General features: G+C 38.7%; 1 protein-coding gene and 1 non-coding gene across 3 annotated transcripts in view; one reads left to right on the top strand and one right to left on the bottom strand.

Moving 5' to 3' along the window:
* Positions 1–14424, bottom strand: part of MAOA (monoamine oxidase A) — an 857322-nt gene that overhangs the window by 48157 nt on the left and 794741 nt on the right. For both annotated transcript variants that reach the window (XM_049767258.1, XM_049767259.1), the window contains exon 2: positions 10290–10379. In XM_049767258.1, the coding sequence (XP_049623215.1) occupies positions 10290–10362 (73 nt within the window). In that variant the 5' untranslated portion in view covers positions 10363–10379. The remainder of the gene's footprint in view (positions 1–10289; positions 10380–14424) is intronic.
* Positions 4564–4781, top strand: LOC126000054 (small nucleolar RNA U3). Its single transcript, XR_007492439.1, has one exon. It is a non-coding gene; the product is annotated as a small nucleolar RNA U3 (small nucleolar RNA).

Below are 14424 nucleotides of genomic sequence, written 5' to 3'. Positions count from 1 at the left end.
TTTAGAGAAATGGATTTCACCCAAGTTAAGGAATGCAATTACCCCTTAATTCTTATTTACCTCATTCTTTTATTGAAATTTAAAAGACAAGAAAGGCACTTCACACTGCTGTCCTCAGACTTTGTATACAGGATGTACTGTGGTTTAAAGAGGAAGTTTCCAAAATGTTTATGGAACATTTGTTCTTAAGATGCTTCAGATAAAAATATCAATATTCATAGAACTTGGAAAATCTCAATCGATTTTTCTTCTAGAAAATGCATAGCATCGCATACGTTGCATGTTAAAGGTCCTGATAAATTCTATAGTGAAAAAAATCTATTTAATCAGCATTTCTCTACCCTGTGCCTGAAAAGAAGAAAAAAATAAAAGAGAAATAACATACAAAAAAAACACTTTGGAAAGTTGATTTTATTTTTCAGATTCCTCAAATAATGTTTTTTCCTGTTTTTTAAAGAGGAGGGTGTCCAACTTGGCAGTGCTCAGGGTTTAGACCTGGCTCAGTGCTAAAGGATCACTCCCAGAGAACATTGAGGGGGCATATTCAGTGCCAGAGACCAATTTGGATTAGGTATGTGCAAGGCTAGTACCCAAACTGCTGTAACATTTCTGCAGCCTGTAGATTACTCATATAATGGGTCTAGAAAGATATCAGGAGCACATCCTTTAGTTGTTTTTTTCTTTGGGGGAGATTACATACGGCAGTGTTCAGGGGTTACTTCTAGATCTGCCTTCAGGAATTTCTCCTGGTGGTACTCAGGGGGATCATATGAAATGCCAGGGATTGAACCTGAGTTGGCCACGTGCAAGGCAAACACCTTACTCACTGTACTATATTTATGACCCTAGACCACATGTTTTGTTTTGGTCTAGTTTAGTTTTTGGTCTTGGGGCCACATCTGGTGGCCCTCAGGGATTATCTTGGCTCTGAGTTGAGAAAGTATTCCTGGAAGGCCTGGAGACCATATGGGATGCAGGGATAAAACCTGGATAGGTCATGTGCAAGGCAAATGCCCTACCCACTATGCTATAGCTCCAGCATTGTACTAAATATTTTGCATGTGAAAGGCCAAAGTTTGATTCCCCAGTATGATCAGCAACCACTGGTAGGAGCATCCCCTAAACACTGAACTAAAAGTAGCTACCAAGTACCACTGAGGGTGGTAAAAAAAATATTGGCCAATAACTTATACTCATAAACTCCCAGGTGAAAAAATACCTAAAGCATAAGAGTGTGGACAAAGCTTTAACACAACATATGTTTTGAAGATCTCCTAGTTCTTTGTCCCACATTATATTTCTTTAATTTTGATGTTCATTCATACCTAGGGATATGAATAGTATAACACCATTAAGTTAATTTTCTATTGTTCAATGGTTTCTGATCAATGCAATTCTTGCATAACTATATGTTAGAATTCTTGTACTGAATACTCAGTGAACAATAAAATGTATAATCAAACATCAGTGCATCAAAGTTCATAATAAAGTTTTAGGATCAATGTATTTGAATTAGAAAAACAACAAAAATTTCCTCAAGGCATATATGAATGCTTGATCAGCAAATATTTATTGAATCCAAGAATATGTTTTAATTTAAGCCTTAGCTCTCAGTGAATTTCTTTAATCTGGGTCATGGGACTTTCAGAAATGAAACAACATTCTTCATATGGTATTTGATCTACTAGAGTATTCTATACTTTAAATATTTTTACTTGTTTGTTTTGGGCTGTATCTGGCTGTGTGTAAGAAAGCTCAGGAATTTTTCTAGCTCTGAACCCAGGAATCACTCCTGGCTAGAATGATATATAGTACTGAAAATCAAACTGGTCCCTTTAAAAATATCTTTAAATTTAAATGTTCACAAAGTAGTAACAAAACATTTCGAATATTCTAAACCAAGTTATGATGAAACAATAATCACTAGGTTTTAGACTATAAACTTAAAGTAAAACAATAAAAAAATAATCTATTTTATTGCAGCTTTATGGAAGAATTTATAAAGTAACACCAGTAACAAGTCACTTTTAGGAGGAGTGCTTTTCTAAGGGTCTAAAGTCAAGTTCTGCATGAAGAATGCCATGCATTCACACAGGGACCTAAAGAATCCTGAGCAAGGAAAAATCCCTGAGTGCAGAGCTAGGAGTAAGGGCTGGGTGTGGCTGACAAAAAGAGAAAGAATAGTTTGTGGTCATTTAACTGATCAGTCTGAGTTTCTACTTTAGTTCCTTTGAGTTCTTCCAGGCTTCAATTCTAACATTTAAACAAGATTAATAAGTAATTAACTAAATACGCAAAACTTAACATTTGGCTATTATGTTCTTATAGACAGTCTACTAATCAATTAGATATAGAAAGAATTTTTTTTTATTTTAGCATAACATACAACTTAGTTTTAACATAGTTTAACAACATAGTTTTAACAACAACTAGGAAAGGGCTTTTAAACTAAGGTTCAACGTACTTATGGAAAGTAGAAAATAAACACATATAAGGAAGACCCAGACCTGTGGAGTGGTAACAAGTTTTGAAGAGGCGTGAAATTGTAACCCTAAAATATATAGTATGGGAGCTGGAGAAAAGTGCAGTGGGTAAGGAACTTAATAAAAATTAAATATGCAGTCTTGCATAGAAACATTACCTCAACTGAAAAAAGATAAAGTATCGTTTCTCTTTTAGAGAGTTATTCATACATTTATTCTAGTTGCATAGGAGATGTTTGAATTATACTTAAAAAGTTTAAAACCAAAACAATAAAAAGAGTGTACAGAACCTGATTTACTTCAGAGTAGGATGTTAAAATGTGGAATGAAGCAAATCACTTCCAGTATACAATGTGTAAATAACAGTATTCAGGAGTGGGTCCAAAAAAATCAAAAAGAAAGATCTTTGTGAAATAAGCTAACTGCTAAAGAAAGATACTGGAAGAAATAGTATATTTAAATTAATCGAGCTTCTAATTTTACAAATTATAAAATCATGATCAAATTATTTTAAGTGACTCTAATTCATAATACAAGATAGCAACATAGTAAGGGCTAGATCATTTAAAGAAAAATACAAATTTCTAATAAAACTATAAATTAGCAGGAATTGATAGATATACAGCAGTAGGGCATTTGCTTTGCATGTGGCCAACCCTGGAAGAACCAGGGTCGAGCTCAGATATCCCATTTGACTGCACCTACCAGGAGCAATTCTGAGCACTGAGCCAGGAGTAACCCCTCTGCACCTCCAGGTATGGCCCCAAAACAAAACAAAACAAAACAAAAAACCCCTATAAAATAGCTCACAATAAAGTAACAACCTTAACTTGATCCAGTATCTATATTTAAAATTGTAACTCAGGCACCCAAGAGATAGTACAGGGATGAAGCTACATGGCTTGCTGTCTAGTTTAATCCTAGCCACCAAACTATGGGCAGATGCAGCCTAGTAGAGGCCCTAAGGATAGCTAACATGCTCTGTGTAATTCCTGTAACCCAGGAACAGAGTAGCATTGAAATGCACTTGTGCCTTTGTATTGAACTACTCGACAAAATTATCCAGAGGGGGACATTTACCTCCTGGGAGCCTCCTTACCTCCCATAAAACCCCAGAAATATGTAACTCAATTAACTTTTATTAATTTTGTTTGTTTTTGTTTTTGGCCACACTCAGTGACACTCAGGGGTTACTCTTGGCTATGCGCCCAGAAATCGCTCCTGGCTTGGGGGACCATATGGGACACCGGGGATCAAATCACAGTCGTCCTAGGCTAGCACTGGCAACGCAGATGCCTTACCACTTGTGCCACTGATCCAGCCCCAAATTTTGTTAATATCTAATTGTACTTAAAAATTCTGTCCTTATGATAGTCATCACATATAAGCAAGTATATCTTTATATAAGTGTTCAGTACGTATCTATATTTTTATGTTACTTTATTAGACTTTCTTGTATGTGACATAAAAATATAATACAACCTCAGTCTTACCTGAGTTCATAAGCTTGCACACTTTATGCAAATACACAATAATAGTGGGAAACTTCAACACTGCCTTGTCCCTGCTTAATAAAGTCAACCTGGCTAAAACATGACAAAGATATACTGGCTCTGAAACAAGAAATAGAATAAAGTGGCTTAGCGCATATATATATATATATATATATATATATATATATATATATATATATATATATATATAAGCAAAAGCTGGTTTTTTGGAAAAAACAAGATAGATAAACCATTAGCAAGACTAAGAAAGAGAGAGGAAGAAACTTAATAAGAATCAGAAATGAAAAGAGGGAGGAAACTACAGACACTACAGAAATACAAAGGGTAATCAGAGACTATTCTGAGAATATCTCTGTGCACAAAACAAGAGCACCTGGAAGAAATGGATATACTTTTGGACTCCTACAACCTTCTAAGGTTGAATCAAGATGATCTTTAATACCTATACAGACCTATAATTATTGAGGATATTGTGAAGATAATTAAAATGCTTCTCAAAAACACCAAAATGCCAGGTCCAGAAGTATTCACTAGTGAATCTTTCAAACCTTTAAAGAGGATCTAATAAGACTATACTTTCAAGGATCATTTCTATAGTATGTGACTAGAGAAGTTTCTCTGATCGTGTAGAACACCCGAAGCCACGAGGAGGAAGGAATCAGAGCGTCCTATCCTGAGCGTGAAGCCAGCTCTAGGTGTTGCTTCTGGGACTGCTTTTTGCCATTGATAATCGTTCTTCCCTTCCTTTGGAGGGGATAGAGGGAGAGGATGCAGTCTGAGTGGTTAAAAAAAAAAAAAGAGGATCTAATGCCAATCCTCTTTAAGCTCTTCCAGGAAATTGAAGAAACAGAAACACTCCCAAATAGTTTCTATGAAGTCAGCACCATCAAAGACACCAAAAAGAGAGAGAATTATAGGCCCTTATCCTTGATGAACACAAATGCAAAAATCCTCAACAAAATACTAATAAACAGATGATGGCAAAAAAAAAAACAGAGCCCAAATAAATGTAACTTACATTATTCAACATTAGCTTAGCCTCTTTTAAATCTAAGTATCTAAATAACAAAGACAATGAAATAAACAGTTTTTAATTTTTAATTTTAAGATTTTTGTAATTATTACAAAACCTCAAAGCAAGTGCTGCCTAGTTCTTGGTTAAAGCACTCCCAGCAGAAATATTTTAGGGGTGATGTATTTAAGCAAAAAGGGAAAGTTGTAGTATGCTGTGAACTGAATTGTAGGAATTCTGAATATTAATCTTCTTGCAAAACAGTTTTTTCATAGTTTATAAACTCGTGACTCCTTTCTGTGTGTCTACAGTCTCTATTTACTACTTTAGATTTTTATGTATGTACTTAGGAAATAATTTATAATATTTCCTGTAACATGGTTATAACAAGGTTAAAATTTATGGGTTTAATGTATCACCACCAAAATTCCAGGCTCCTCCACCACTCCATTACTAATTCAATCTTTGTATTTGATAAATACAAAATTTATCAGTTTTGTAACCCAAAATCAAGAGGTTGTCACTGTTGGATACTGTCCATTGCCTTGTTTATTTTGGTCTTTCATTGGGTGGGGGTTGGGGAGAGGAGCCACAACTTCAGGGCTTATTATAAAGTTTTCAGGGCTTATTCCTGGCTCTGCTCTCAGGGATCATACTTAGCAGGGCTGATGAGGGGGCATATGTGGTACAGGGGATCAAATCTGAATCAGCCCAGTACAAGGCAAGCACCCAACTCATTGTACTATCTCTCCAAGTCATATTTTTGTCTTTAACGTCCCCAAATATTTGTATTCATAGTGTACATAAATTTTCTCTCAGATTAATATCAATTATCTTTTACTTGATTACTTCTTAAAAAAGAATGGGATCATTTACTGGCAAAGATAATACTTAATTGTTTATTAGTAAAGACCACATCCTTTGATGCTTGGCCTAGTTGTGCAGATCTGATGGTTAGGTATTTGGGTGAGAAGCATCATTGCCACACCCAACAATGCTCAGGGACTCTCCCTATGCTGGGGATCAAGCTCAGGACATCACATGTGCTCTATCTCTTCTTGAGCTTTGTCCCCTACTCTTATCTCATTTTTATATACCTCTTTATCCATGATCTTTCCATTATCAGTCTAATAATTACCAAATCATAGGTAAATGGACTAGGCTGCCTTTGGAAATTATATTTCTTTAATTTTAAAGAAAGTTTTGGGGCCAGAGCGATAGCACAGCGGTAGGGCATTTGCCTTACATGCCACTGACCCAGGATGAACCTGAGTTTTATCCCTGGTGTCCCATATGGTCCACCAAGCCAGAAGTGATTTCTGAGCACATAGCCAGGAGTAACCCCTGAGTGTCACCGGGTGACCCCCCCAAAAAAGAAAGTTTTGTATTGAATAAGACTGAATTAAAGCATTTAAAAAGTTTCAGGTTGGCATCATTATAATTCAATAATCACCAACTAGAAGTCCAATTCTATCCTTCGCCATAAAAGAAAGACTCCTTTTACAATTTACATTATTTGCCCACCAAATTCCACTACCCTTCTAGCAACCACTAATTTGAGCTGATAATCTAAAAGTTTATTTTGGTTTTAGTTAATTTTTATATTTAATTATTAAATCTTCCATTTACAACAACACTAATTGATATAGAGTTTATCAAACTTGGTAAAACAAGTTAGAATCTGTCACTGCAAGACTAAAATTTGCATTATTCCCTGATGATGAACATTTTTCCTTTTCTTTCTCCCTGCTTTCCTTCATCTCCCTAAAGAGATTCAATTTAGAATGTCTCAGTTAAGGGTAGATTTTTTTTTTTTGGCTTTGGGGCCACATCTGGAGGTGCTCAGCAGTTACTCCTGGCTCTGTACTCAGGAATCACTTCTGGCAGGCTTTGGTGACCATCTGGGATGCTGGGGATTGAACCTGGGTTGGCTGGCCATGTGCAAAGCAAATGTCATTTGCTACTATTCCCTCCTAAAAGGGAAAATTTTTACATCAACTGCCACTGGATTTCTGTCATTTGTTAGGTCTGTATCAGGTCATAAGTGAAAATACTGGCACTCAAGAATCAGCAACTGAACTGCTAAATTTAAAATAACATTGCATATTATACAAAAATGTAAATACTCAGATGATACATGCTGCCCAAGAGAAAACCATCTGGGGGATCAAGAATGATTAGAAATGGCCTTTTACCAACTATTGTAGAATGAATGGTATATAAATGGCCAGAGAAATGCACGATTATATTTAACAAAATAAGAACAAGGAAAAAATAAGAAACAAAATAAAAATGCTATTCTATTAAGGATAAAATAATTCAAGTGCATGACAAAGATAGTAAGAAATGCAAGTAAGAAAAGCTAATCACAGAGAGGAACTTTGAAGGGTTGACCATTGAAAAGTCCTAAAAGAAAAGGCAAACTGATAAAATAATTGTTTAAAAGTTCAAGTCTCAGAGAATATGGGATAGCCACAAAGGAAAAGTCCAAACAAAAGTGGTCACTAGGAGAATCAATGGAAAGGACCAATGGTCTATCATGGGAATGAGGAGTCACTGGAATGAAGAGGAGTAGCACCAAAGACAAGAAATTTTTGTTGACAAGAAATAGCAGGACTTCTTAAACTTTTTCTACTTGTCACTCATTTTCACCTATGAAACACAACACAAGCGAGTACTACCAGAAACACCTCAGATTCACTATGCAGTGGTTTTAAATTAAACTTTTATATCATGCATTCAGAAACCTTTTACTGTTGGCAAATTTTCACTACCACATATAGTTTTTATTTATCACCCTAATGAGGTCAGAACCCAGTTTAAAAAACTGCACAAGATTTAAAAAATGTGCAAGGAACAAGAGTTAAAAGAGATAGTGGTGTCAAGAAGAGGCAAAGAAGTGAGGAAAATAAGCTGGGCTAGAGAACAGCATAGTTCTTGGGACATGTGGAATATGAAGTATAAACAACACAGTCAAGTATGAAATGTCCTGGAATAGACAAGCTATGGGACATGTCAGAAAAAGAAAAGAATCCAAATTAGAGAGTTAATAATGTTCTAGAGCTAAGGGAAAGAAGCCTTAGAATGAGAGAAGGATGCCTCCTAGGAGCATCCCAAACAGAAGAACAGCTGACCTCAGAGCCATTTCTCACTGGATGTTTGCAAGAAAAAAGTAGAAAAGGAGCAATCAGTGTGACATAAATTCAGGATCCAGTAGTATCACAAAAAACCTGAAAGGAATTTCAGAAATGGGTAAACATGGATGATGAATAAAGGTGAGAGCATTTTAAAGAAAATCTTATACTAAAATAAGACAGGTTTTTCCCTCTCAATACTCAACTGGTATGTAAAATGATTTAAGAGGCAACTGGACAGAAAAAGGGGATGTTGTGACTGCAAATTGATGTATAATGAGTCAAAACGAGAAAGGAGGCTGCTTTGCTATTTTATACATTTTACTTATTTTATGACAAAAATCGATATTAAAATAGTGCAATTATTTAAATGTAACTGAAGATAATTACAAAAATGAAAACTAATTATCATGATGTGAACTGATTTTGTGAGTGTCATTTATAATTTATAATTGTATTTAGAAAGAGGACCAGAAGGAAGATGTAGTTTCAAGTACATAATGTATATGCTCCATCTACCTCTGCTCGCAACCAAGAACTGGGAGTAAAGTGAGAAAAAAGGAAAAGTGCAAATAGAATAGAGAAAAGACAGAGTGCTCTTTTAGTAATATTGGAACGCCAAAAATACAATCCCTGAAAAAATCCTTAATTGCTAAGTTTATGTTTTAAGGAGTGGGACGAGAGAACTCCAAAATCACTTTATACAACCAAGTATCATTATATTTATTTTTGCACTGATCAAAAATCCTATTGATTCTAGGAGGCTCGACTAGGACATTTTCAAAACTACTTCATTGCAGGCACTAAACAAGTGTTAAAAGAAAAAATAAAGAGAAACAAGGAAAATGCTTATTTTTCTTATTCTTCACCAGTATCTGGTTTCTTACAATGTTCCAGGATACAGAATTTTTTTTTTGCTGAAACTGGCTATAGTTGTCAAAGCAACAGCTCATATCAGTTTCCTCACCTCAACAAGTCATGTCAAAAGCTATATATATTCACCTAAAATCAATTTACAAGCTTTCAGTATCCTCAAAAATATTACACATAGAAATGAACACAGGGAGTAAATAGGGAGATTACACTATATACTCCCTCCTACAGTCTTCCCTCTTTCTAAATTAGATGAATTTCAGAAACAACACCCTTTTGGGTAAACAACAGATTAGTATAAAATCCTAGATATGGCTGAACACAGAATTTAGAAACTTCAATCATTTTGCCAATTTAAGACACTGTACATTGACAACGCAATTAGTTTATTATAATGAGATTTTTCTGAAAAGTCTGGAGCACTACTCAACTAACTGGTCAGTAACAAACCCGAGTTAGGACCACTTGGCCAGGCAAGCTCCCCAAAGACTGAGATTCAAGTGATGGACCCACAAAGCCAAGATTCAGGAAGTGTTTGTTTTTTTAACCAAAGGACACAGGGAATTCCCTGAATAGTCTCTCAGTCTGGCTACACAAAGGGATTCCCTTTGAGCAGTAAAAAGCCTTAAACACTTCCTGCAATTTCTAAAAACGACTGGAAAAATAAAAATCTTTCATTTTTTTCTAAAAGATCCATTCTCTATCACTTAGCAAATTTTCTAGGATATAATGCCTAGAAGTGAGCAGGACTAAAATAACTAGCACCCAATTAGTTTGGTTTATGGCAAAACACGTAAAATAAACGAGGTAAAGCAGCCACCGATTCAAATATCACTAGGGTCTTAAACAGGAGAAAATCACAGTCACTTCTCAGTTAAGCAATCTGATCTCTCAACTATTGATCACTCCAGCCGTAGCCCCAGCCTTGTTTCTAAAACCAAGATACAAAAGCAGTCAAAACCAGACTTTTATTTTAAAATCACAGGAGTAAGGGCTGAAAAAGAAAGCTCCACGTAAAGGGCAAAAGCCTAAATGCAAAACAAGATCTAATTTAATGTCAATATTTCACGGAGTGATAACAGTAAAATGATTATCCCTCCAGCTTTCCCAGTTCACACCAAGAATACTGGCCCAGGCCCCACTCACATCAGGACCCGGGGCCTGCAACCAGCTGCCCACCATCCCCAATCAATGCCAGGGAGCTGGATTGCAATTTCCCCAAACCTGGGCAGAGACGTCATCCCACCCCAAGCCCGTTGCAACCTACACTGACCTGAGATGCCGCCTCCGAGTACCGCTACATCAAACTTGTGGCTCCTGGTCTCCGCCTTCTCCGAACTCGCCATGGTCCACCCGGGAAGCTCTCGATGCTGGTGCAAATGAGTGGAAAGGTCCAGGGCTGCGGCGGACTCTTGTAGCCTCCGGGTGGGAGGGGACCAGAGAGAAGCTGATTCATCGCTGAACGGGGAGGAGCTCGGCTCGCTGGGCGGCGCGAAGCTTCCGAAGGGCAGCACCAAGCCACGCGAGGACTGCACAAAGTCGGCAATGAGCATCTCTCGGGAGTAGTCTGGGGACGCAGCCGACTCTTCGGTGGAGACCCGGGCACTGACGCCTGAGACCGTGCTCAGGGAGCTCATGGGAGTGAACGGACCCGGCAGTTTTTCTCCCACCAGGCTCGGCATGGGGGACTGTGCGGAGCCTCCCTCCGAGAAGTAGGAGTAGTCGGACACGGACGAGTCGAAGACTGACAGCCCGGACAGCGAAGACGGGCTGGAGCCTAGGATGGACTCGAGGGAGCATTCTGAGAGCGGGACCGACTCTCTGACAGACGGCTCGGAGAAAGCAGCCATCAGGGGGAGGCCTTCAGCTGAGTCTGGAGAGGCACTGGCGGGCTCGAAATTTTCGAGAATATTCCAGGGGAACCCCAACGAGGACGGCAGGTGGTGAAAGCCTTGCGCCAAGCCCTCGAGCACGTTGCTCGGGAGGGGGAATAAGCTAGAGCCCGAGGGGGGCTCCGCCTCGTCTAAAGACTCTCGCGGGGGGCCGGGAGGCGACGGAGTCGCCACGTCGGAGAAGCCCTGGAAGCTGAGGCGTGGGGGCACTCGGGGCTCTGAGGGGCGCCAAACAGAACTGCCGATGGGGGGGAGAGAACCTGCACGCTCTGCCTGCGCTGGGTCACTGTCCGAAGAGGCCGCGGCGGCGCAGGCAGCCCCTTCGGGGGTACTTGGGCGGGAGGTAGACATGTCGCTTAAGTCTTTAATTGTCCTGAGGAGTCGTCCTGAGGGCCGCCCGGCGCGATGGAAGGCCGCGCTCGAAATCAAGAGCTAGGCGAAGGGTCTGAAACTGGTCGGCGGCGGGCAGAAAGCCGCGCCACCTCACAGAATGGCTGCGAGCGTTCGGAGCGCGCGCCACCTCACGCCATTTCAAACGCGCCTCTCCCGCCGTCTCGTGCCCACGTCGCTGTGGGCGGGGCCGAGCTGGGACCGCGAAAGATTCATTGGCCAACGGTGGTCCCGGGCCACGCCCCCACGAGCCGGCGCCTGGGGACCCGGCCTGGACTCCGCCTTCTTAGTGGGCGGCTGCGCGTGATTGACAGGTGCACGAGGAGAGGAGAAAGGGGCGGGGCTGCGGAGGAGACGCAGCGTGGCGTCACGGGTGTTTCCAACCTTCGGCTTCTGAGCCATTTTTGCAGACCCGATCGGGCTTAGAGATCCGGGTACTTGAAGCCACGAACTCGGCAGTGTCTCAGGGCGGCCACCCCACTTGGGCTGGCTCCTTCCTGACGTCAAAATGGAAGAGGTAAAGTCTGCGCAGCCTCGCGTTATGCGCCCCGCTGGGACGCGCTTGGGAAGAGTGTCCGTGCCCTGTGAAAGCAAAGCTTTTCAGCAAGTGAGTCCTCTGAGATGCTGCGAGCCCAGCTTTTTAACCCAGTCGAAACTAATAGGGTGGAAAACTCAGCCATTATTAAGTGATACGTGAAGTTCAGAAGCCAAGCCCACAGGCTGATTAGAATGCAGAAACAAATGAAAAAGTCTGTCCCATGAGATTTTTTTTTACTACGCAACAAACGTCTTTTCCATTTTATCATAGCTTTGTAAATCACTGTTCCTTAAAAAAAACAATAAAATAAAAACTTGAAAACACTTCCAGGAGGCTGGTAGGAGCTTGCTTTGCAGTTATTTGACCTGTGTTCTATTTCTGGCACTAGAGTTGTGCCAGGAGTTATCTCTGAGAACCGTTAGGTGTGACCTAAAAACAAACAGTAAAATAAAAATTTAAAACTGTCAAGGTTGAAAACCATGTACCATAACAATATTTTCATTTCATGATTAGTTTAATCACAAGAACCCTCAAAAATAGATGTGATTATATCAGTGCAATTAAGTGGAAACTCTAGGAGCTTAACTGCTTTTTTTTATACCTATAAACATTTTTCTACACATTCCCTGACACCCCCTTCTTTCTTTCTTCACCCTGCCATTGTATGAATCTTTTTGCATAAACTTTTCAGAAATCCTAATTAAAATATGCTTGAAACTCTATTATGTCTATATTTGTAAGTCATGGTGCCTAATTAAAATATTTGTGTTTTTTCAAAAAAGAATTTTTCGGTTTGGAGTGATAGTACTGGAGGTACGGTGTTTGCTTTTAATGTAGCTGAGCTGGGTTCCATGCCTTCCAGCCTGTATGAACCTCTGGGCTCTGCCAGGAGTGATAGTAAGCATCGCCAGATGTGCTCCCCAAGTAAACATAAAATTTTACTTATCAAGTTTTAATAGTTTTTACTTTCAAGAAAAGAAGTTCAGATTTGAGACTTAATTGCTACCACTTTCTGGTGAGACCTTCAAAGTGAGGAGCTAATAGATCTAAAGAACATTTAATGATAAATAATATATTTTATATCCGTATAAAATATATAATTTATAAGGCATACTTTTATTTATGCAACATTTATACAGCATGTAAATACAAATAGTAAATAATTGGTCTAGAACCTTTTCTAATATGATTATATTTATCTTTCTCCTTGTTTTCATTTTTCATTTCATTTCAATCAGATTTGATTTCATATATAAACATCTATATATGTATGGAGAGAGAAAGGGCAACAAAACTACACGGTTGCAGAAATTTTTGGAACACAGTGAAGCTCTAATACAGGTGATAAACAACATGGCTATACAAACCTGATAAATGTTGCCAGAAAGATCATGATAAAGTATTAAGCTCTTTTAATTATTTTATATTAACATTGGGGGAAGGAGTATTATAGAAATGTCCCCCTCCCCCCAAAAATAGTGAGGTGAAAAATTTGAGAAAGCACTGTGATTGATTAGAGCAGTGAAAAGCTAGCCAGAGGGCAATAGCTTGTATTTCTAAGACAGAACTGTTGAGGCCAGCTGGGCAAAAATGTATTTTAAAGCAATGTTAAGTGACTGCAAAATATTATGATAAAGACCATGTGTCTAGATAGCATTTTGAAAAGGTCTCCCTGTCTGCAATGTGAATAATGGGTTGCAAGGCACAGAATAGATAAATACAGGGAGACCAAAATTCAGAATTCTTTAAATAAAAAGTAACAGTGTCTTGATGGACTGATGTGGGCAGGGGCAGTGGAGCTGGAAAGTTGTGGATCTATTAGAAATATAAACATGTAAAATTGATAGAATCTGGAAGATCCTGAGCATAGGTTTGAATATGTTGAATTTCATATGCCTCTGAGACATCCAGATGAAAGTTATAATGAAACATAAAAAAAGTTCCTGAGTTTTAAAACGGGAATTTAACTGGAGATATAAGTAGGGAGGTTTATTACATTAATTATGGATGAAACAAAGGGGTTTAAATATGCATTTTGCTCTTCATTTTATTTGTTTCTGTCATATGTTTTTATATCTTTAGTAGTCAATTTGTCCAAGGTCATACAGGGGAAGAAATAATATTTATATATTGTCACAGTACAGGCATTGTACATTCTATTTAAATAGATCAGAAAATTACTGCGCCTTGACTACTCTGTCCTTGTCTCCTCCATAGAATTCCATAAGTTATTGAATCCAAAAGGATCTAAGCAGAAGAGAAACAAACTCTAATTAGATTATTTGGAAAGTATGTTTTAAAGAAACTATTTTAAAGGGTATACTCAAGACAGATTGAAATCCCAAGGAATTTTGTGACAGTAGGAAGACATTGCTGAAGGAGAAAGGGGAAAGAAAGAGAAGAAATCAGAAGAGCACTGTTTGGAAAGGACTGCCTGATTAAGTTGTGGTCTGTAGTTCAGGGATTCTGTTGATCCACAGAGAACCAGAAGAGACAGAGCGAAGACAAATAATCTGGGACTGGAGGAATAGTTCCAGCAGACCTAGGTTTGATCCCCATCACACAAATGGCCCCAGAGTGATCCCTGA

This window comes from Suncus etruscus, chromosome X, assembly GCF_024139225.1.
Source record: "Suncus etruscus isolate mSunEtr1 chromosome X, mSunEtr1.pri.cur, whole genome shotgun sequence".
Taxonomy (NCBI): domain Eukaryota; kingdom Metazoa; phylum Chordata; class Mammalia; order Eulipotyphla; family Soricidae; genus Suncus; species Suncus etruscus.
The sequence above is the reverse complement of the archived record's forward strand: the minus strand, read 5'-3'. Positions and strand labels throughout refer to the sequence as shown.